The following is a 22471-nucleotide window of genomic DNA, read 5'->3' on the forward strand; positions in this document are numbered from 1 at the left end:
TGTAGGTGTTGTATCCCTTGTAATAATTTCGATATTGATATGAGTGTATAGTTTTTTGAATAATGACATTTATCAATATATTCTTTTTCGATTTCATAACCCACAAACGCAATGTATATATATATGGGGACAGGGAACTGTGCTGTATTGAGCATTTTTCAAGTATTCTGTCGGCTTACATGGCTATTTTTAATATTGGCATTTCATTATCAATCATTAATTGACCTTTACAACTTCTTGACTATCCCTTGAATCTGAAGCAAGAACATTCTACATCCTTGACGTGGTCGCAGTTATCGACCACTTCTAACGCGTATCAGGTAATCTTACTAGGCTAATCCGCTACATACTTGTTTTATGCATGTCAAGTAATAGTTTTATTCTATCGTGTAATTATTTTACCAAATGTTTGGTTACTGCTTTCCAATTGATATACACCTTAGTTATCGTCCACTGGTGTTTGTTTTCAGTTATAATTAGTGTTATCCATACTAATGCAAGTACTGTCTTTCAGGGAGATGCTGAAGCGTCTGCCACATCTACAACATTTCTAGATGTTTTTCAACAGCAGGAGGTATGGATACTGACAGCTCCATCGAGCGTCATCATCAGAGCTGGAATTCTTGTCGTTTGATTGTTCTACACAATGTTTCATTCGTGGTTAGCCGTTGATATGTACCTGTGCTGTCGACCCCAGGTGTGTGTTATGTTTTCACAATTGTAATCCTCACTAATGCAAGTACTATGTTTCAGGCAGTTGATGGAGCGTCAACCCCTGCACTTGATGCAGAGCCTGACATTCAAGTATACGAATCGGCGCAACAGCTTTCGGAAGTGCGCACTACATTTGCAACATCCATAGATATTCTTCAGCAGCACGAGGTATGGATAATAACAGCTCCATCATGCGTGATCATATAACGTGATTCCATTTGCTATACTTTCTTCCCTATTAACGCAAGTGCTGTGTTTCAGGGAGACGACGAAGCTTCCACTACAATCACAACATCCAATTTAGATGATGCAGATGTAAATAATTCGTTGAAAAAAGTCGATGAAATGTGATCATATTTAGATTTTCCTTGATTCTTTTGGACAATGCATCATTTGCGGTTATCTCTTTATATGTACCTGTGCGTTCGACCCCAAGTGTGTGTTATGTTTCCAATATTGAAAACCATACTAATCCAAGTACTGTGTTTCAGGGAGACGAGGGAGCTTCCACCACAATCACAACATCTCATTTAGATGATGCAGATGTAAAGGAATCGTTGAAATAAGTCGATGAAATGTGATCATATTTGGATTTCCCTTGATTCTTTTGGACAATGCATCATTTGTGGTTATCTCTTTATATGTACCTGTGCCGTCGACCGCAAGTGTGTGTTGTGTTTCTAATATTGAAAAGCATACTAATGCAAGTACTGTGTTTCAGGGAGATGCGGATGCCTCCTCTCCAATACAACCATTCATGGCAGTCCATGCAGAGCCAGAGGTATGGATACTGACAGTTCCATCGAAATAGATCATCACTGATCGAATACTTGTCGTTTGATTGTTGCACACAATGTTTAAATCGTGTTTGGCTATTGAGATGTACCTCTGTGTTCATCCTCACGTGTGTTTTATGCTAACAATATTTTGATACATAGTAATGAAAGTACTATGTTTCAGGGAGACGATGGAGCCTCATTCCGTGCTGTCTATGCGGATACAGTAAATATAGTCGTTGCATCGCAAGAGGAAGGGAGGACATGCGGAAACGAATCAGAGCTACAGCGTGCAGATGTTGAAGGTCGAGTCAAAAAAGTTGCAAAGAAAAAAAAACAAAAAAAGGTTAGTTACAAACAGTTCATAACTTTACAAAAATGTTTGTGCTGGGGACTATTTTATGTTTTTTTTCCAGTCAATTCTACTACACTCCATCTTGTGTTTAAACTGAACATCCCTTTTCCAATCTCTCCTCCAGTTACCCGTGGGTGTCAGAACTATACACACACAGACAGTGAAGCAAATGAGAGATGTGGCTTGCCAGACCGTGTACACTATGGAGGAACTATTAATTGAGGCGAGGCGTGTTCAGGCTCGAGATGCTCATGTCCAATGGCCAGAACATGAATTAACTGTGTTTGGAGACTACAGCAAAGTTGCATTGGACCATAGCTACAGTGCGACCGCACCACCACAAGAAGATGTTATTGAATGTTTGAAGATAGCTCTGAAGTAGTTGCAGATCAATTTACACAATCTACACCCGCCAAAAATTTGCCACCAAAAAACCTGTCGACATTGTTGTGTTCTCCCATCAATGTTGAAGTAATAGATGTTGAAATGACAGAGAATGAACCAGCCGCAGAACCATAGACGCATCAGAACTTGATATCAGCGATATTAATTTCCAATGTGTTGAAATCTCCACAACGTCAAAGGCCGAAACAACGTTGACGCAGGATGACAGTCTAATGAAAGAGAGCAAATACATTGTATTCGACAGTTGTTTGATGGAAATTATAAGTATGCTGAAATGTGTGCATTCCATTAGAGGGAAAGTATGTGGGAAGCCATTGATTAATGTGACTCGTCAAATAAAAGGCAGTAACCTCAAAATAAATGCCGCCTGTAGATTAAATCATAGGTTCTCATGGTCTGCACAACCGATGCTGGGGAAACTGCCAGCAGGCAATCTACTGTGTGCAGCTGCATCACTTTTTAGTGGCTCCAGTTTTAGAAAGTTAGAGGCTTTCTTTCAGTTTGTGGGACTCCATTTCATTTCTAAAGCGCTGTACTACACATACCAACGTGATTATCTGTTTCCGGCCATTAGTGATGCTTGGAAAATTGAACAATTGTCTCTAGCAAGTACATTCGAAGGCAAACGATTCAGGCTAGCCGGCGATGGACAGTGCGACAGCCCTGGATTTTCTGCCAAGTACTGCACCTACCACTTTCAGGACATGGATAGTAAGAAAATTGTGAGTTCGGTGGTCGTGCAGGTAACACAATGTACATCCTCAGTGGCCATGGAGAAACTAGGTTTTATAAAATCAGTGGAATATCTACAATCGAGGGGAATGCACATCGACCTCATAGCCACGGATAGACACGTTTCAATTGCCAAGACAATGAGAGAGCAGTTCCCACATATTTAACATCAATTTGACGTATGGCATCTTGCTAAATCAATCAATAAGAAAATCTCGGCTGCAGGGAAAAAAAAAGGTTTTGAAAGTATTTTGCAGTGGTCACATTATATCACCAACCATCTTTGGTCAATACTACTTGAAAAATGGCGGTCACTGATGCACCACTGTACCAACGTTCACCGCTGGACAGCAAATGAACATTTCCACCAATGTGAACATGGCCCTTTGTCCCCAAAGGAGGCACGGAAGAAGAAGTGGTTGATTCCATCTTCACCGACACACAAAGCCATTGAGAAGATTGTTTTCGACAAAACTCTATCAAGAGATTTGAGAGGACTGACAGAATTCTGTCACACTGGAGATTTGGAGGTGTTCCACAATATGTGCCTAAAGTACAGGCCAAAGCGCTTGCATTTTAGCTTTCGGGGCATGAAACATCGCACTCTACTAGCGGTCTTGGCCCATAACAGCAATGTCGGACGTGAACAATCTAGGACTAGGGGTAAAGTAAGGATGCCTCGCTACACTAAGGTGTTTTCAAAACGAAGTAAGCAATGGGTGATCAAACCAGTCTATGATGAAATGCAGTTCGACTTTGTGAAAGGCCTTATTGTTGCTGTGTTAGAGAAGCACAGATATGGAATTGTGGACATTTCTGTGCAGAGCAGTGATCCATTGCCACCGAACATTGCGACTGTGCCATGCCCACCCGAAGCACAGCTGATTGTGAAGTACAAATCCCGGTTTAAATAATTGCAATACGATTGTCTTTTTGTAAATAAATGTTATTGTACAGTGTACCTGTAAACCTAACCCCTACCTTCACCATCATGGGTGGCGAACAAGCTGGGTGTCATCTTTGAATTCTCTCTATTCACCTCACATATGTGTATGTATATATTTTTCTCATGTCTCATCTCTTGTAAATGTAAATGCTGCGCACTGTTAACGGAGGGGAGGCTTGCGTATTGCAAATAATAAAACAAACAAACAAACAATAATTCTCACTTTTAACTCAACTCCTGTTGTACTTTATACTTTCCCTGACCTTCCGCCAAAAATTAAATGTCTCAATTTGGGCTGCAAAGCTCACAGACAACGGGGACAAAATTGGGGCACTTAGAACGCGCCAGCCAAGCGGGCCGTGGCATTTGGGAGAGAAGCCAGTTCGTATTTGCACATTGAGGCGCACTACATAGACGGATTCTAAACTTCAAGTTCTCACAGATGCCTATACTACGTGATGTTGCAAATAAAGAATGCGAAGGACAGCGCCCAGATGAGGCCCACAAGTCGCACTGGAAGTATAAGGGTCTATTGTTTTTTGACCTTGAGACAGGGACCATGCCGAAAGAACTACATTTGAAGGGTGTGCGCAAAACCGTAAGAGACGATAAGGCAGAAAATTCAGAAACTAGACCGAGTTTCAGTTTTAGGTCAGTATACGAAAAATCATTGTCAAGAGCACGGTCCGTTTTACAGACTGCATTACGAAGAGACACAATGGAAATTTCAAATATAATGTAAGTAAATCTTTACACGCTTTTATACCGGAATGAAGATTTAATGAATGGATGCATGAATAAATGAATGAATGAAGAGCTAGGAAAAGCAAGGAAAACGTGTTCGTAGTGGGCACATGGGCATGCAGGTCCACTGGTCTCACCGATCTCGGTCCTTGGCCCAGCCACTTTTCCTTCACTGCCTACCTGCACTACGGGACTGTCTCTGTATCCTTCAGCCCCTTCTCCCGGCATTTACCTTGCACTTGCCACCAGCTGGCCCTATTATTTAATTTGTATTCAACTAACCATGTACAGCCCTTCCCCATGCGCGGTCAGAAAGACACCTGGCCTAGTAGGATTGTTGTCTGTCTGCCCTTGTTCCCCACCTGCCTCGTCACGCCTAGAAACACTTGAGTATAGGCGCGTTACAAATGCCATATCATATATCATATCATTCCTCACGCATGTAGACTGTCGTTTATCATTGTGTGTTGGCCTCGATTTATCTCGTTACTTTTCGCATTGATTTTAGAGACGAACATACTCCATTGAACTATCCTTGCAAGCAAATAGTTTCTGATCGGCCGTAATAAATAAAATGAGTAATATTAATGAAGTTCGGCTAGCGAGACTAATTATAATTTTTTTGTTTTCATAACAGGTATTTGATGCCTTTCTGCCACTGCCATCTGTTTGAGACACCGGCAGATGGATTCTTCAGCAGACACCTGCAGCTTCGTGTCAACAACTGAAGCACGATCACCATATTATGGGACGATCGCCAAGGGTCCACATGCCCTTACGCTGTACTAGTGGCTAGAAGCAACATATCAACCTTTAGGCTGGACTAGTGCCTAGTTGATGGAACAGCCTTGTGGTTCACTGTGCTTCCAAAGTGATTCTTTTTACGAAAATGAACACCCTGTGTACCATAAAGGAACAGCGCGTGACTCAAGATGAAACGGAACAGTTATTGCGGATACAGATAAAAGAAAATAAACGGCTTCCGGAGTTCATATGTCAATTGCTGAATATTCTCTAAACATTTAATGTCAAATAAATGTACTTTACCAAATGTACCGTGTTGCTGTTTCATTTTAAAGTACAGTTTCATATTCCGAATTGTGGCGCGCTGTGTTGTGAGTTGATCTGTGTTGGTTTCCGGGTTCTGTGTGGAGTCGCGCAGAAGACAACTGGGCACGTTTGCCTACGCAGCACAGTAACGTCACGGGGAGAGGCGGGGAATATGAATGTTTTGATAATGTCAGGCTCAGGGGCGGGGGAATTGATTTAGTGCCGCAAAAGCAGGTCAGCCAGGGCAATCGGGGAAAAGATAGGATCATCAGAAAATGGCGGCTCCCTGGTGCTTGTTTTCGCGTGCGTTTAATGGACGAAAACTCGGGTAAGGTCCATAGGAAAGTTTTCTAAAATCGAGACACTTAGGCTTAAAAAAACATGGCCGACCCGTAGGGACAATAAAAATGTTTACTAGACCATGCCTTTAACCGTGTTATTTCCATTTGTGAGTGTGCTAGCTGACGGTTCAAATCACCTGTTAAACGTGCTATATCCACAGGAGGCGCACTCGTGGGGCCATACAGGCCTCCTTTGTCATATGGTGGAGGTTTGGGGGCTGTTGCCCCGCTCTGGGCAGTGGCGGGGGGTGGTATATACAGAGGTTCACTAAACCCTACCGCTGGCCTAGTCATTAAGGGATAGATTTTTGTTCCTTCATTTTCGGTTGTAGTTGTTGAGCATTCCCCTTTTGGTGTCCCACCTACTTCTTCAGGGTTTTTCTGCTTTTCTGTCATTCGGTTTGTACCTACCAGTGCCGTGGGGGAAACTTCCTCAAACATTAGCCATAAATCTAACACTTCTCTCCGGTTCTGTAACAGTTTCCCTTTGTATCGCGCTAGCAAATGTGTTGATACTAGGTCCAACACTCTTTTGTCAAATGATCCTCCTTCTGGCCAAATTGGTGTGACCCCGTCTCCCTTTATCTCAGTGATCCACTCATCGTGATACTTCTGTATCCTATCGCTATAAAGTGGAAGGTGCTGACAAATATGTGCTAGTGGTGTTACTCCCCCCATGGCAATGTTTCTTTTCCTTTCTTGTGTATTCTAGTACCTTTAAATCTCTTCCCACCTCTTACTTGGTATATCAGCTACAATATGTAGAAATAATACGTTCTTTATCAATGCTCACAATTACCATATGTCACATTAGCTTTTCTGAGAGGTGTTACCTGATCACCCCTCATAGTTTATTTCTTCTGCTTTACCTTATATCAATCACAAATTACTTGTATTAAAATACTTTAGCGTGTTCAACAAGACATATACATAAAAGCAGACCAACAAACATATAATCATGCAACATACACATGCACTGCCTGCGCGCGTTTGTTCTTTCCCTATTCCCGTTACTGTCCCTGTTTTTTCTTCTTCCCTACACTACCCACTATTTCGCATTCACTCCCCACCTCTTTCACCTTTATTATGTCTCAAGATTTCTTACTTCCACGGAAAAAGAATATTCTAAAAACTACTCCGAGCCTACACGAGACCCCTACTATTTTTCTCTTTATCTCTATTCTGCACTTGGTCGGGACAAATGCTACGCGGCTCCGCCTTCTACCCCCTACGGGCTAGGATACCACTTCTCTTCTTCTTCTCACTTCTTACAACACCTAATGGCCATATAAAGGATAGATCAGAAAAGCCTCACCGTCACTCACACATACCCTATTCTTTGCTACCTTCCCTTTGTTGCTAATTTCCTTTCTTCCTGTATTTCCCCTTATCTTCCTTTGGGGTCTTTGCAACCGGGACTCCACGTGTTCAGTCAGGTACTCCGAGGGTCGCCGCTCGCGGCCGGACCTCGCTCAGGTCCGTTCCCTAACCAAGCCGTGGCCTGCCTTGGCGAGCAGCTTTTCGATCGGGTATTCGTCAACCGGGAACCCTTGACCCTTTCTTCTTGGTGTGCACAGTCTGATCAACCGCGGAGGCGATGGTTCTGCTGGGGGGCGCCCTGGATCTCACTGCCGGGCGGCGCAGGCCTCAAGGCACCTCTCTAAATCACGTCGCGGGGGTCACCAAAAATGTAGGTGCCTTTCCCCGTCTTACTACGTGTGAGAGAAAAAGAAATAAAATAACAGGCAAAACCCCTTGTCGGGGAAAGAGGCACTGAGACCCGGCTGCAAGAGTTCAAAGGATGGTTTATTTCTCCAGCTAGGAAATAACCCAAAAAGCTCTAACTCATTTACATCAGTGCCAACATTTATATTAGTTAAAGTAACTCTAACAAAAAATACTAAATGGACCCGATTGGCCAGACGGTGTGGTGCTGTAGGTGTGGGTAGCATCTCTTCCTCCTGGTTGTGCTCCATGCAGGTCAGGGTCCGGTCACTGTGGTCACTACCTAAGCTAGTATTGTTTCATACTAAATGACAAATTATTTAAAACATTTTATGCTACTTGTCACATTTCTACATGGTTACACACAATGATTATTGTTAGTACAATTGGGTCATTTGTGGCTTTAATTGAAGGCCTTGACCTTTATTGTGCATGTAAAAGAATCAGGCTATGTTTCGCATCTCTTTCTAGGTTTCAAATTCATTAGTGCAAGTAAAAGCATATATAATAATAAAAATGCCTAAGGTTAGTAGTGGGTGTGTTGGGTGGGTTTCGCAACACAGGCAAGGGTCTGGCACTTGAAAGAAATACCTTACAGGGGGTGCAGGGTCAGGATGGCAATAAATTGTTCTAATGGGGGTGGGTGGCTTGCACGTTTATGAGGACGAATAGAGCAGAAAGTGCTTAGCTCATCTTGGTTCACATGCCGGTTCTCAGGCGAACAGTGATCTCAGAGGAAGAAAATTGTAGCATATTAATTGTTGCAACTTTCTCCAGCTTCAGCGTGAGAATGGAAGCGCAGAGCTTTCCTTCGCAGGGCGAGTGCAAGGGTGGGGGCCAGCCAGCTGCCTACGCGCCTTGTGTGTGTGTCTCTGTCCTTGGCTGCTGCGGTGGAAAGGGGAGCTGAGCATTGCTGTACTATCGCAGTGAGGCCTGTCTATTCAAGATGGAGTCGAAAAGGGGCACAAAAGATGGATGACCCGTGTCCTGCACAGTAGTCCCATCTATGCAGTAGTCAACCGTAGTTAACTTTACATAAGGGCAAGGGGCAACTCCACTACCGGAGGCACGTGGTCCAAGCTTTATACTGAGGAGCGTACGACGCGTGAGCACCCCTCGCTCCCATACACTGTTCTGGCTGCAAGGTAGGGGGGTGGTGTATTGTTTAAGCATTTGAAAGTGAGTGATGCTGTTTTGAGTCAGATGCGGTCACAGATTTTGAGCCATTTGTGTTCTCTTCTTTTATTGGAGATGTGTTCCTTGGAGGGTAGGTTAAGGGCTGTTCTGAGTGCTTTGTTTTGCAGTGTTTTAAGTTTGTCGGTTATGCATTTGTTGGCTCCTAGGTACATGGCATTACAATAGTCAAGTCTGGATAATATTAGGGCATTAGCGATGATGATGCAGCTAGCTTGGGAGAGGAATGCTCTACTTGCCCGATTAACTTGCATGTGTAGGCGGTGGAGGATGCTAGTGAGTTTACTTGTTTTTTTAGTGACAGTGCTGAGTTGAGGAAAAGCCTGGAGTTTTTACTGTTTTGGCGACTGTGATGGTATTGCCGTCAATGTTGAATGCCTCGTATTTGGAGCTGAGTTTTTTTAGATTGGCGTTGGAACCGAGGTGCAGGATTTCGGTTTTGTCATCATTCAGGCATAGGCCATGTGTGGCCATCCATGCCTGATTGATGAGGTATATTTTCTTTACCAAGGCTGTATCTGAATCAAAGTTGCCGAAAGGGGTATGAGGATCTGGGTGTCATCTGCGTAGTTGGTATATGTGACACCCAGTCTGTCCAATCTGTCAAATAGGGGCATGGTAAAGATGTTGTAGAGGGTGGGGGAGGCGCAGGAGCCCTGGGGTACACCGCAGGTTATTTTGATGGGGTCTGCTGAGGCTAGTGGCGAGAAGACTCTCATGGTTCGATTGTCCAGGAATGATTGGATCCAAGTTATGGCATGATTAGAAAAGTGAGCAGCGGAGGCCAAGTGTTCGCACAGGACTGTGTGATCTACAAGGTAGAAGGCTGCTGATAGGTCGAGGACGAGTAGCATGGTGATGTTTCCTTTGTCATTGATCTCATTGATTTGGCTTTTAAGATCGATTAAGGCCGTCTCAGTGCCGTGCTGCGGTCTGAATCCAGATTTTCGGGCGCCTAGTAGTTTGTGAGTTTCTAGATATTTCTGGATTTGCAGGTATGCTACTCTGTCTATAATCTTTAATAGGAAAGGTACTGTGGTGATGGGCCTGTAATTGGTGGGGATTGCCGGGTCTAGGATTTGCTTTTTGAAGAGAGGCAGAACCCATGATTCTTTGAGATTACTTGGTATGGTGTTGGAGGAGAAGGATGCGTTGATCAATTTGTTTATAAAGGGAGCTAGCTCCCTGGCAGCATCCTTGATTATCTGGGGTGGACAGTTGTCCCCTTTGAAGTTGGATGGTTTAAGTGAGGCGATTACTTTTTCTGTTTCTGGGATGGAGATTTTAGCGAATCTGAAAGGGTTAGGGTCAGAAGGATTGGTTGTTTTGGCGTGGTGTCTAGGAGATGATTCGTTAGTGGTTAGGGATTCCTTTTTCAGTGGGATTTTAGATTGGAGAGTTTTGATTTTATTGGTTAGAGCGTTTTGGACGCTGGTACACCATTGTTTGTCTTTAGTTATGTTCTCTGGTGGGGATATCGGGGATTCTAGTTCCCTTAGTATAGTAAAAGGTTTCCTGGTGTTGGAGCTGGATTTTTCGATTCTTTCGTTAAATAGGTTCTTTTTTGTGAGTAGCAAAAGGCACAGGTATCCACTGATACAGGGGCTGATTCACAATGAGCTGCCCTCGGTCTTAGGAGGGTAGTTATCTTTTTTTGACGTATGCCTGGCTGGCCTCTCTTATCCCACACTTTGTTAACAATGCCTACTGCAGTGCCTTATGTCATGAGCTTTCCTTTCTTTACCGCAGTAAGCTTTTTATGCTTTGAGTCAATCAATGCTTTCTTGCACGCTGACCTAACCGTGCTCCGTAACGGATAGTTTGTTGGTACTTTAGTGCTTCAAATCACACAATTGGCCATAAGCAAAGTACATCAGTAAGTAATCCTTTACTACTCCGAAGGCAAACACACACAATTACTCCAATTCAATTCACTTCCTACTGCAGCATAAATTACTTTCAAGCTCCATAATCATATAAACGAGCTAAACAACCTCAAAGCTGATTCTGGCAACAGAACATTCACCAGAACTCACAGCTACGCACATGGCTTGTGCAAGTCTGTGATATTGTTTCATTTGTATTATTCTTTATTGTGCATTTGGGAAATAAATAAAATAACCCTTAAGCACATAGATGAACAAACAAAATGTGAAACAAGAGAGGTATTTAGAAACAAGTTGTAAATATCAGACGCATTAAAAGCATTTACACATTTCCTTTTAACATAAAACCGAGACATTTCCACGTGTTTTCGTTTGCCATAAAACAGTTTAGAACTCTCAGATAGCATAAACATTAAAATTAAAGTTAAAATTACTGTAATAACGGATCAAGAAGTTCTATTCAGTAGCTCCCTCCATATATAATACGCAGCTGCGGTCTATGTGACAGATTCTGCACTGTATAAGTAGCGCCAGAATTGGTCTGTCTCTAAGAATTCCAGACTGGAAATCATGGTGCAATATCCCTTAGTGTATAGATCCAACAACTTGGGGCAGCAGGTGAGTAGGTGGCGGGTGGTTTCAATTTCACCAGCACAAAATCGCCATATCCAGTCCTCAAACGGAATCCCAGTTTGGCATCCCAAAACCTCTCTGGTGGGGAGAATATTAAGACGCATATATGTAATAAATCTCCTAAGTGGGTAGTGACACGGCCTGACTAAATATGTGCGGAGCGTATTACGTTTCAACCCGTCCTGAGAATTTAGCGAGGCTAGTCTTAGTGTGCATTGTACTTGCAGTGTAGATTGTAATTTGCAGCCCGCACCTCCATGTGTCTCTTTAATTTTACCATCTCAGCGGGAGAGTCAATCAAATCTAATATTTCCACATTGATGTAATTGAGGAAATACATAGTGGTAGCTCCCAGGTCCCGGAGGTATAAGTTAGTAGTAGTATTTCCAGTGTAGTGTCTCGCGATGAGACCTTTCAGGGAGTTTGTGTTTAAATTAGCGGAAAGAAGAGAAATCAAGAAATTACATCGCAAGAAATACCATTGCGCTCTTAGCAAAACAAGACCCAATTCCATTCGCAGAGCTTTAATCGGAACTGAATTCGGGACCCCCAGTATGGAGTGAAGGATCTTAGCCTCTCGGGTCTCCAGCCATTTCATTTTTGGCTCAGCAATCGCAACTGTGCTGTATAATATCCCCGGCACCACACTGGTTCTGTATATCGAGATCATGCCCTCGATATTGTAAAACAAACCCAATTAAATACATCACCCACTGACACCCACTCCCCCTTGCTTAGCTTGCGGCGGCACACTTTACTGTGTGCCGCACTATGCTGTGTCCCTGCGACGCCAGTTCCCATTCACTTCCGTGATCGTAAACCGGCGCTGCCAGGTCCTTTTCTATTTGTTTGCTTCCTTTTAATTTACGTGAACGGCTGCAGGGGACACCCCCCAACCCTTGCTGCCCTTGTTCCATTATAATGCCAACGAATATGGGATTTGGTGAGATTTTCGGCTGTGCAAACTTTTCGTACAGCCGAAATTCTGCCAAATCTCCCATTCGGTCATTTAATTTTGGTAATTTTACTTTTTCCGCTGGGTGCATCCCCATGTACAGTGCTGCATTGTTTCCCAGCTAGATTCATGCTTCATAAATCCCACATATACATTCATGCAAAAGAAGGAAATAGATAAGAGAATTTGACTGTACCTCAGAACTTACTGTGTTTTTCCCACTCATCCGCCAGAGAGCACAGGTCAGGACCATGTGACCCAGAGAGAACACCATGAACCCAATGAAAGCAAGCTTGTGGATACCTGCAGGAAAAAGACAAGAAGCATACCATTAACTGGAAAGCAAGGCTGTGCTTGTAGGACCCAACATTTATACACAAAGTACTGACAGACTGGGCGATACCACCTCCACTTATGGGTGGGGGTGTTCCTTCTGTGCCATTGAGAGTATAAGGCAGTGCCCCCTACTACAGCACCTAAAGGCTATGCCATACTGCTATCATACCGTAAAAGCCTGCCTACGTGTACCACAGATTGTCCATGGAATAATCTTTACCTACCAAGGGCAATGGTATCCTGTTGTATAAAGCCTTGTTTAGACCGTTTTCCGTATGCCCTGAAGAAGAAGCCTAGTGCGATTTCCTACAGAGATGAGCAGAGACTTTGATAAAGAAGCAGTGACTGAACATACGAGTGACCGCAGCAGATACTCCATACAGAGACAAAAACCTGAAAGCCAACCCCTCCCCTTAGGGACGCTTCATATAGGGCTCAGGATTTGGCTGACTTTCAAAAACACAAAACATATTTAACTGGAAGGCCGAAACACAGGAGCCGTCTCAATTTATGTCCCAGCTAGGCAGGGTGGTTTTATTCCATCACAACGTATAGGAAGGCAGCCTACATAGAGAGAATGTATTTCACGCCGTCATTATCCTGCAAAAAGGGAAACACCAGATTGAGCTTAACCCTGCCGGTGAGCACTGGATTGATGGTTATGTAATGAAGGGAAGACATGAGGAGGGGAAATGTCTGTTATTTGTTTCTCAGTACATACACGGTTCATGTTTGAATGAGCTATGGACTATGTAAAATATTCAAGTATAGTAATGCCGGCAAAGTAGCTCAGCTAGTCAAGTGCTCGGCCCAGTGTTCAGGACAAGGACAAAGGTTCAACACTTGGCAGGGCCCATTCAGCTCTTTATCCTCCTTTTGAGGGCACTACATTAAGTAACATTATATTGGATAATGATATTGATTACAGCGCTTAGAATTAGACGTAAGCCAGCACAACCCATTATATAAACATGTACGATATTACCGTACTACATTGTTTACTCATTTTTTAACCCCTTAATTGTTCAATGTGTGGTGAACGCACCACCTCATTGGATTATATGCCAGATAAAAATGTAAAAGAGTCAGAGCTCTACCAAAAGCCTTGCCTCATCTGCATACCTTCCATCCAGTGTGCCCAACCTCCCGGCTTTCTCTGCAAGCCCTAAGTCGAGTGCTCCCAAAAGCCCTGCCTCTTGTGCATACCTTCCATCCAGTGTGCCCAACCTCCCGGCTTTCTCTGCAAGCCCTACGTCCAGTGCTCCCAAAAGCCCTGCCTCTTGTGCATACCTTCCATCCAGTGCTCCCAACCGCCCTTCTTCCTCTGCATGCCCTAAGGTCGAATGCTCCCAAAAGCCCTGCCTCCTGTGCATACCTTCCATCCGGTGCTCCCAACCGCCCTGCTTCCTCTGCATGCCCTAAGGTCTAATGCTCCCAAAAGCCCTGCCTCCTGTGCATACCTTCCATCCAGTGCTCCCAACCGCCCTGCTTCCTCTGCATGCCCTAAGGTCTAATGCTCCCAAAAGCCCTGCCTCCTGTGCATACCTTCCATCCAGTGCTCCCAACCGCCATGCTTCCTCTGCATGCCCTACATCCAGTGCTCCCAAAAGCCCTGCCTCCTATGCGTACCCTTAATCCAATGCTCCAGATGGCCAGCCCCCTGTGCATACCCCCTGTGCAGTGCTCCCAGACGTCCCAACCCCTGGGCATCCCCTCAATCCAGTGCTTCCATACACCCAGCCTCCTGTGCACACATACCCCTGTCCAGTTATCCAGAAAGCCCTGCCTCCAGGGCAAACCCTTCATCCAGAGCTACAAAATGGCCAGCCTCCTCTTTCTTTTGGTCAAAAATAACAGGAATGTACTATTTACAGGCAAAACAGATGCTGTATCAAATTAGTCACTGCCATTGCTAAAACTAACACATTTCTTCTGTGACCACCTCCACTGGATCTGCTTCCATCTGTATGAAGATTCAGATTTCCCTGCTACTTAAGAGGAAGCTCAATGATTCGCCAGAGGGCATGGTACCCACATGGACTCTAAAGAGCCATGCTGCTTCTGTTGGTCCTTTCCATTTTTTAAAGCATCATAAACAGGTCTTATTGAGTGTCAGATTCTTAGAAAGTTGGGTATTGCATGTATTTGTATAGTATTTTGTTTATTTCTATTGCGCACCGTGCCCAGGGGCATCTGGGCGCATAGTTTAAATAAGCAAATGGTTACATACATGGGCAAGACGTTTCCCAGGTGGGAGAAATTCAGCCAATAAAGCCTTTCTGAGAAGGCGACATGAGTTACAAAGAAAATAGCGTCGTTACAAGGAGTACAATCAACAAATCATGTAGACTAAGGTCATAACAGGAGTTACATGGAACCTATGTCAGCATATATCGCATAAACAGTCAGTCAAAGTGTGAATAGCAGAGTACCAAGTAGACTGGAATTCAGGATCTAGGTCTGGTAGGTGAGGTAGGAGGCAGCAGAGAAAGACGAGGCAGCTTATCCTACATAGCCAAGTTAGTTAGGATGTGGATGCAGCGGCGTCAAGCTTGTGGAGCCAGAGTTTAGTTTTATTCTTAAAAGAAAGAAAGGAGGGTTCGGCTCTGAGTGACGAGGGTAGTGTGTTCCAAAGTTTGGCTGCGAGGACAGGGAAGCTTGATCCCCCGGCAGTTTGAAGCTTACATCTAGGTACAGTGAGTGAGTTAGAGTGGGCAGACCTCAAGGGTCTGTTGGCCGTAAGCCGTGTGAAGCGATTAAGGGCTGCCCTGATGGCATTGTTCTGCGTGACTTGTAATTTATCGATAATTCTTTGGCTAGTTCCTAAGTAAAGTGCATTGCAATAATCAATTTTGGCCTTGATGAGGGTTCTTGCAAGGATAATGCAGTTGTCAGTGGCAGGAAGGGTCTGCAGGCGGTGATCAGTTTGCATGTGTATGCAGAGGCAGAAACAACAGCATTAGTTTGTCTGGTGAGGCAGAGTGTTGAATTCAGGTAAATGCCAAGTGTTTTAGTATCATTAGACACTTTAATGTTGTTCCCGTCAATAATTAAGGTTTTATAGGCAGATTCTAGTTTAGAGAGTTTAATGTGAGAACCTAAGATGAGTAGCCCAGTTTTTTCGTCATTAAGGCAGAGCCCATGATGTGCCATCCAGGCCTGTATGACAAGGTAAACATCATTAAGTGCTTTGGAATCAGTGGCGTAGTCACCTGTAATGGGGATGAGTATCTGGGTGTTATCCGCATAGTTGGTATACGAGACACCCAGATAGTCAAGAATGTCGAAGAGTGGTTTTGTAAACACATTGTACAATGTGGGCGAAACACAGGAACCTTGAGGGACTCTGCACGGGACAGGTGCTGGCTCAACTGAGGGTGAGAAAACCCTCATGGTTCTGTTGGCCAAGTAGGATTTGATCCATGAATCGGCATCATCTGAGAAGTGGGCAGCAGTTTTGAGGTGGTGGCAAAGGATTTGATGATCGACCAAGTCAAAAGCTGCAGAGAGATCTAGAAGGAGTAATAAAGCCAGCTTACCCTTGTCTTTTAGGTTCTCAATTTGTGTTTTCAATTCAAATAGTTTCAGTTCTGTGTCTGGGGCGGAAGCCAGATTGCCTGAGGCCTAAAAGGTTGTTAGTTTCGAGGTATTCCTGAATTTGTAGGTAAGCGGCACAGTCTAGAATTTTCAGTAAGTAGGGCACAGTAGTAATAGGCCTGTAGTTAGAGGAGTTACTAGGGTCCAGTGTAGGCTTTTTGATTAATGGGATGACCCAATCATTCTTGAAATTGTCTGGTACGATACCAGATTTAAAAGAGGCATTTATGAAAGTGGTAATAAAAGGCACAAGGTCATGTGACACTTCCTTGATGATGTAAGCTGGACATAGGTCACCTTGGCAGTTGGAAGGTTTAAGCTTCTTGATTATATTTTCAACTTCCCAAATGTCGAGAGAAGAGAAAATGAAAGGTTTAAAGGCGTGTTTAGGAGTAGGAATGTTGTTAATGTTGAAATTGCCCTGAACACAACAGGCCTCCTTAGCCACCCTCCCAGGTAGGGAAAATCTAACAAAAGGTTCTAGCAGAGAAAGTACAGGAATACCTGGAAAAACATCTCCTTCTCCATTCCTCACAATCGGTTTTTAGGCCAACCCATGGTACCAAAATATCAATACGCACAATGTGTGAAGGCACTGTAATAATGGCATTGCTGGACCCGTAGGCAGCATTGGAAAACAACAACCAGGATTCCATGTAACTGAGAATAAGATGACGAAGGGGCCTGGGACCCTCCTCCCAACATTAGCCCCCCCTGAAAAAAATATGAGTAAAAAGTCATGACTCCTACTGCCAAACTCTCTTGTGTAGTTCGGCAGGGATCCGCTCTCTTCCATGTCTGCTGTAACCTTTGCTTGATCCTGCTCCCCTACCATCAGAGCGGGAGCATGGCATTCTGCTACTGGTGCAAATGAAAAGCTGGGTGGTGAAGAACTGGCTCAAGCTTCACTTTGTATAAGCCCCCAGGTGGGCAAGTCAGTGATTTACTCACTGGGCACACCTTGCCGTTGGGTGAGAACATTTCCTGTAAAGAGAAAGTCAATAAATACGTTGGGGTTTGGTTGACCTTTTGTTGAACAGTCAGGTTAATTGAATCACCAAATTCACCATGTGAAAGATTCTCCACTGTGTCCCAGAAAGTGAAAGAGTCAAGAAGCAAAATGCCATAAACAGGGCAATACATCTCAATGAGCAGACGACAGTCCATCACAGTGGCCCCCTAACACTTCCCCGGTATCTTGTGCAATCCCCGCTCTCAGTGTACGCCAAGTCCAGAGCTATTCTTGTGCCCCTTTCCTTTGCAGCCCTAGGATGCAAGACCAGCCTGCAGAGAATGGAGACGTGATTACGGGCACTAATCTACCAGTCACACTGCTTGCACATGAATCATCTACTTTTTCTTCTTATTCCTTCAGTTTTTCACATCCCACTAGTCCCATCTCAGAATACTTTGCTCAACTATTTTAAATGGTCTATGCAAAGGCTCAAGAGGCTGAGATGCAGCTTTAAAGACTTGAGAACTCTCAATAGAGTCACTGTGGTTGGGGCTACCAGAGGATCCAGAGTGGATCATTCTGTCAGCTGCTTGGCTTGTCACTGCTAATGGAGAAATCCAGAATATTCGGGTTGCCCAAAGCAGTGGTCAAAGAGCTCCAGTTTAGAGAACAGATTTCAGAAGCTAGATGGGAATCAAGCCATCTTAAGTATTCTGTTAACAATTAGGTGTTTGTCCCACAAGTGTGTGCATAGTACCGCAACAGGAAGCCTACACGTTAGCATGAGCCATATCTCTTGATAACCGATCCACAATGTAACCGAGCTCTTCAAAGAATTCCCAAAACCAGAACCCACTCATGGGGAAACCAAAGGATCTTCTTCAACCCCCCGGCATTCAGGGATGGTCTCCGTATGTCCATCAAAAACTGACTTTAACATCTAATCTCGGCCTTTCCCAATTTTCATGAAGGCTTCACAGCGGTATCAGGTAATATTATCCCCATATATATGGTCGCCGTAAATAATATTGGCGGGAAAATATCGTGGCGATATTATTTGGGTGACCATATATATGGGGACAGGGGCAAAAAAAAATGTAAAAAAGTTTGGGGGTTGCGGGGTGTCCCCCGCATGTTCCATGCAATAATGTTGCCACAAAAAACGGCCATTTTTCGGCGATATTTTTGCATGGCGAGATTTTTGTGGCGACATTATTACATGGAACCTTCACAGCTGGTAATGAAACAAGATGGCAGAAGTGGAAATAGCCATTGTGGATAAGACTCCAGATTTTTTTAAAATACCTTTCCAAACCGAGCCTGAAGCTCTTGTCCAGGGCTGTTTGCAGAAATGACACGGCCTGGCTGTTCGGCAGATTGCAAAGATGCATAGATGGAAAACAACTGAAGGTACATCAGCATTCTGGAAGGCAGCTCAGGTGGGCCTAAATAAAACATGAAAAAGCAAACATAACACATGCAAATGCAGGCGACACCTGAACGGGCAATGGGAAGCGATACGGGTGCCATCACGATAAACTGACAGCGCTTCGGGCATCCAAGTTACAATGGGTGCCGTCTGTCATAGAGGATGTACCGAGGAAAGAGTGATCTGACTAATGCAGGAGTTTGAGATTACTTTAGGGTTGTCTGAGGGATGAGCTACTATAGTATTTTGCATGATGGACTCGTCTCAATGCTGGACAGCATTGCAGCAGTCACACCTCAAGGGGAGCGGCCAGCGAGCTAATAATGTGTTTACCAGGAAACCACATTGCAATCACTGGTGGGCAATGATTCAAACGGGGGTTTAGTCAACATGACGAGAGAAGTTTGGCTAACCTTGTGTTGCCTCATGTGTATCATTGTTCATTACTACTGCCAACTCGCGGAAACACAGTGCCATTGTGTCACAGAGAGACAATGTTTTATCTTACTTGAATATGTATGGGCAAGCAGAGGTAAAACTACCTACCTCTTTCTAAAGACAGATCATCCACTTAGACTTTAGGCCCTTGATATTTAATGTCGGGGAGTTACCCTTTTCCCTGTGGTTGCTGGCAGGTTACTGACATCCTTTGGGGTAGGCAGAATGGTGAACCACCCCACCCCGAACCATCACATCCTAACAAATGTTGATAATCCTGCATATTGTGGGCAGACAGCTACAGCCTCGGTGTGAAAAGAAGACCCTCCCCGCCCCCCCCTCCTCATACCAGAGGCTTCTAATCCTAGCACATTCTAGGAGAGACTTTCCTGGCACTGCATTGCTGCAAATAAGAACATTGCATTTTGCCACATTGCTAGACCACTGAAACGTGTATTTATTTTTGCAGTGCTCCAGATTATTCTTACCCTGTAAATCCCACCTGGCTGTCACTGGGGACAACACCTCATGTGGTGTGCCTCTAAGGGAACCTTAGTGACTATGAATCCCAAGGGTGGAGTTACAGAAAATGTTCCTACCCTCTAGGCTACCTGGGCAAGTACCCTTGTCCAGATAATTGTTCTGGCTCTAGTTGGTGGCACTGTATGTTCATATGTATGTATGTATGGGATGTATGTATATTATATATGTGTAGTGTCCTCTTTCCGTTGTTGTGTTTGTATAGGAGGCCTCGTCCCCTTCCTATTGTTGTCTCATGGGTTGCACCCCGCGTGTCAGGTAGGCGGAGCACCCGCCTGCGCGCCAGTTCGCGCTTGAGAATAAAGGAGGTTACATGCCAAGCGCAGTCTCCGTGCCTTATTGATTCGTCTCATTACTGCCATAATATAATATTTCATAGCCAGCACCAGCTCAACAATGGCGACAAGGTAATCGCACAGCGTGCGTCTTCATTGCAAAACCGGCGCCGTCCCAAGCACGTGATGGGGAAACTCACCGCTCCTGAACCGCTGCGGAGCCGGAAAAACATGTGCTCTGTTTCGGCCCGCTGTGCATGCTGCCGCATGTGTTGCAGTAACACTATCAAGAGGAAAGGTGAGACCGCTGAGAGCAAAAGATTCCAACATTTGCAATGCCACAGAGAAAACGTTACTGCATTAAACGCTCAAAGCCAGGGGCGTTGCTAGGGGGGGGATAAGGGGGTTATAGCCCCTGATCTTTTGGTTGTAGCCCCGGATAGAATCTCAGGAGCTACAGCCAAAAGACTAGCTAGCCCCCAGTCCCAACAGTTCCGACATCAGTTTAGCCCCGGATCTTTTCCAGACCTAGCAACTCCCCTGCTCAAAGCTAAGCCTACGTATTACACCACTTGACCACCGACATGGAGGAACCCTGGCATTTTCAGCAGCTACACAGTAATCTCAGCCACCAGGACTCATTTTCAAGGGACAACAACTCATTCCAAGTATCAGGAGTCCTAATTAAGCGACACACGCTGCTATAAAGCACTCATTATTTGACACAAGCAACAAACCCAGGAAAATACGTGACAGGGAAGGCCTCCCCACATCCCTGCTGTCCACCAACCTACAGCAGCTCATTGAGCCTCAAGGGAAGTCCCTTGCACTACTCAAAGGTGAGCAATCAATAACTTTTGTGCCCCAACCACCATGTCAGACACCGAAGTGGGCAGCAGCTCACAGAGTCCCCAGTCCACCTCAACCTCTCACAATCTTGCGCACAGAGAGGAGGGTGACCATGACTCATGGCAATTAGAAGCCATGCAGCATTTTGATATATCTGACACAAGCAGTTTAGCACCAAGATGGACCAGGTGGCTAAAGGAACTACGCATACATATTGACGCAACAATAGAGAAGAACGCCGCTTTAGAGGAGTATTAATGCACTCACTAGGACCGGTACTGAGGGACATCGTGTTTGAGATGACAGAAAACACAACAGTTACATTCCAGAATAATTTACTTGCTGAATAATTATTTTGCACCACTGAAAAACGCAGATTAGGAATGACACGTCTTCCACACATCCACGCAGGAGAAAGGAGACAACATGGGCAATTTTGTAATGAGACTGCGGAAAAGGGCAAAATACTGTGACTTTGATCGTTACTCCACTGAAGAGTCCCGCAAATCACAGACCATTGCAGGATGCGAATTGACCTGAGTTCCAAAGAAAGCTATTACAAAAAAGTAGAGCTCTTGATAAGATCCTCCAACTTGCGAGAGTGGACGCTGCCTTATCTCTGCAAACTGAATCATTAAGCAATATTAAAATCACCCAGACTACGTCACCAGCAACCCTGTGCCCCATACGCACATCTTAATGCAATCCTGAACAAAAGAAGTGTTATAGATGTGGATACAACTTTACCCATGTCGGCCCATGCCCGGCAGTAGGCCATCATTGCTACAAGTGTGGTGGAGAAAACCACTTTTCATCAGTATGCAAGAACGTTAAATCATTTCAGGCGACGAAATATAGCGGAGACTCCAGGAGACGGGAAAGCCTGCGACCGACGACGTGGCGATCTCCTCCAACCAGCAGACACAGCTTAAACAGCAGAACACGTGAGTCATCATGCAGAGACTGGCAGCAGGCTGACAGAAAGGAAGACTCTGAGTAATGGATACGCAGAAACGACTTGCAGAGGCGAGATCCAAGACAGAAAATCTGATACCTGGATGCATACCTGCGATGAAGACGTGAATCAAATTCCTCCTCATCGAGTGGAGACAGGAAAAGAGGATATATACACACCATACGGAACAGCACAGCCAGGGGTGTTGCTAGGTCTGGAAAAGACCCGCGGCTAAGCTGATGTCGGAACTGTTGGGACTGGGGACTAGCTAGTCTTTTGGCTGCAGCTCCTGAGATTCTATCGGGGCTACAACCAAAAGATCAGGGGCTACAGCCCCCTTAGCCCCCCCAGCAACGCCCCTGAGCACAGCCATCGAATACAGCCCAACCCTGCTCTTGCGGATAAACAGACAGAACCGTGAATTCCTCATAGACACCAGACCGACAGTAAACATCATTAATGAAGAAACATACAAGTCACTCGACAAGAAGAAAGAGCTGCGCAAGGCAGACAGCGACATATACCCATATGGCACAAACAAACCCCTCAACTGCACAGGGATGTTCACAGCAATGTGCCAGTACAAAGACAAGAGCTCAAAAGTCAAAATATACGTCTTGAGAGGAGAATTACCAGGGGGG

The 22471-nt window shown here is 44.7% G+C and overlaps 1 protein-coding gene across 1 annotated transcript in view; it reads right to left on the bottom strand.

Moving 5' to 3' along the window:
- Positions 1-22471, bottom strand: part of LOC138528576 (post-GPI attachment to proteins factor 2-like) — a 272761-nt gene that overhangs the window by 186011 nt on the left and 64279 nt on the right. The window contains exon 4 of the mRNA XM_069640347.1: positions 12653-12759. Coding sequence (XP_069496448.1) covers positions 12653-12759 — 107 coding nt within the window. The remainder of the gene's footprint in view (positions 1-12652; positions 12760-22471) is intronic.

Source organism: Ambystoma mexicanum, chromosome 7q, assembly GCF_040938575.1.
Source record: "Ambystoma mexicanum isolate Mex_15411 chromosome 7q, UKY_AmexF1_1, whole genome shotgun sequence".
Lineage (NCBI taxonomy): Eukaryota > Metazoa > Chordata > Amphibia > Caudata > Ambystomatidae > Ambystoma > Ambystoma mexicanum.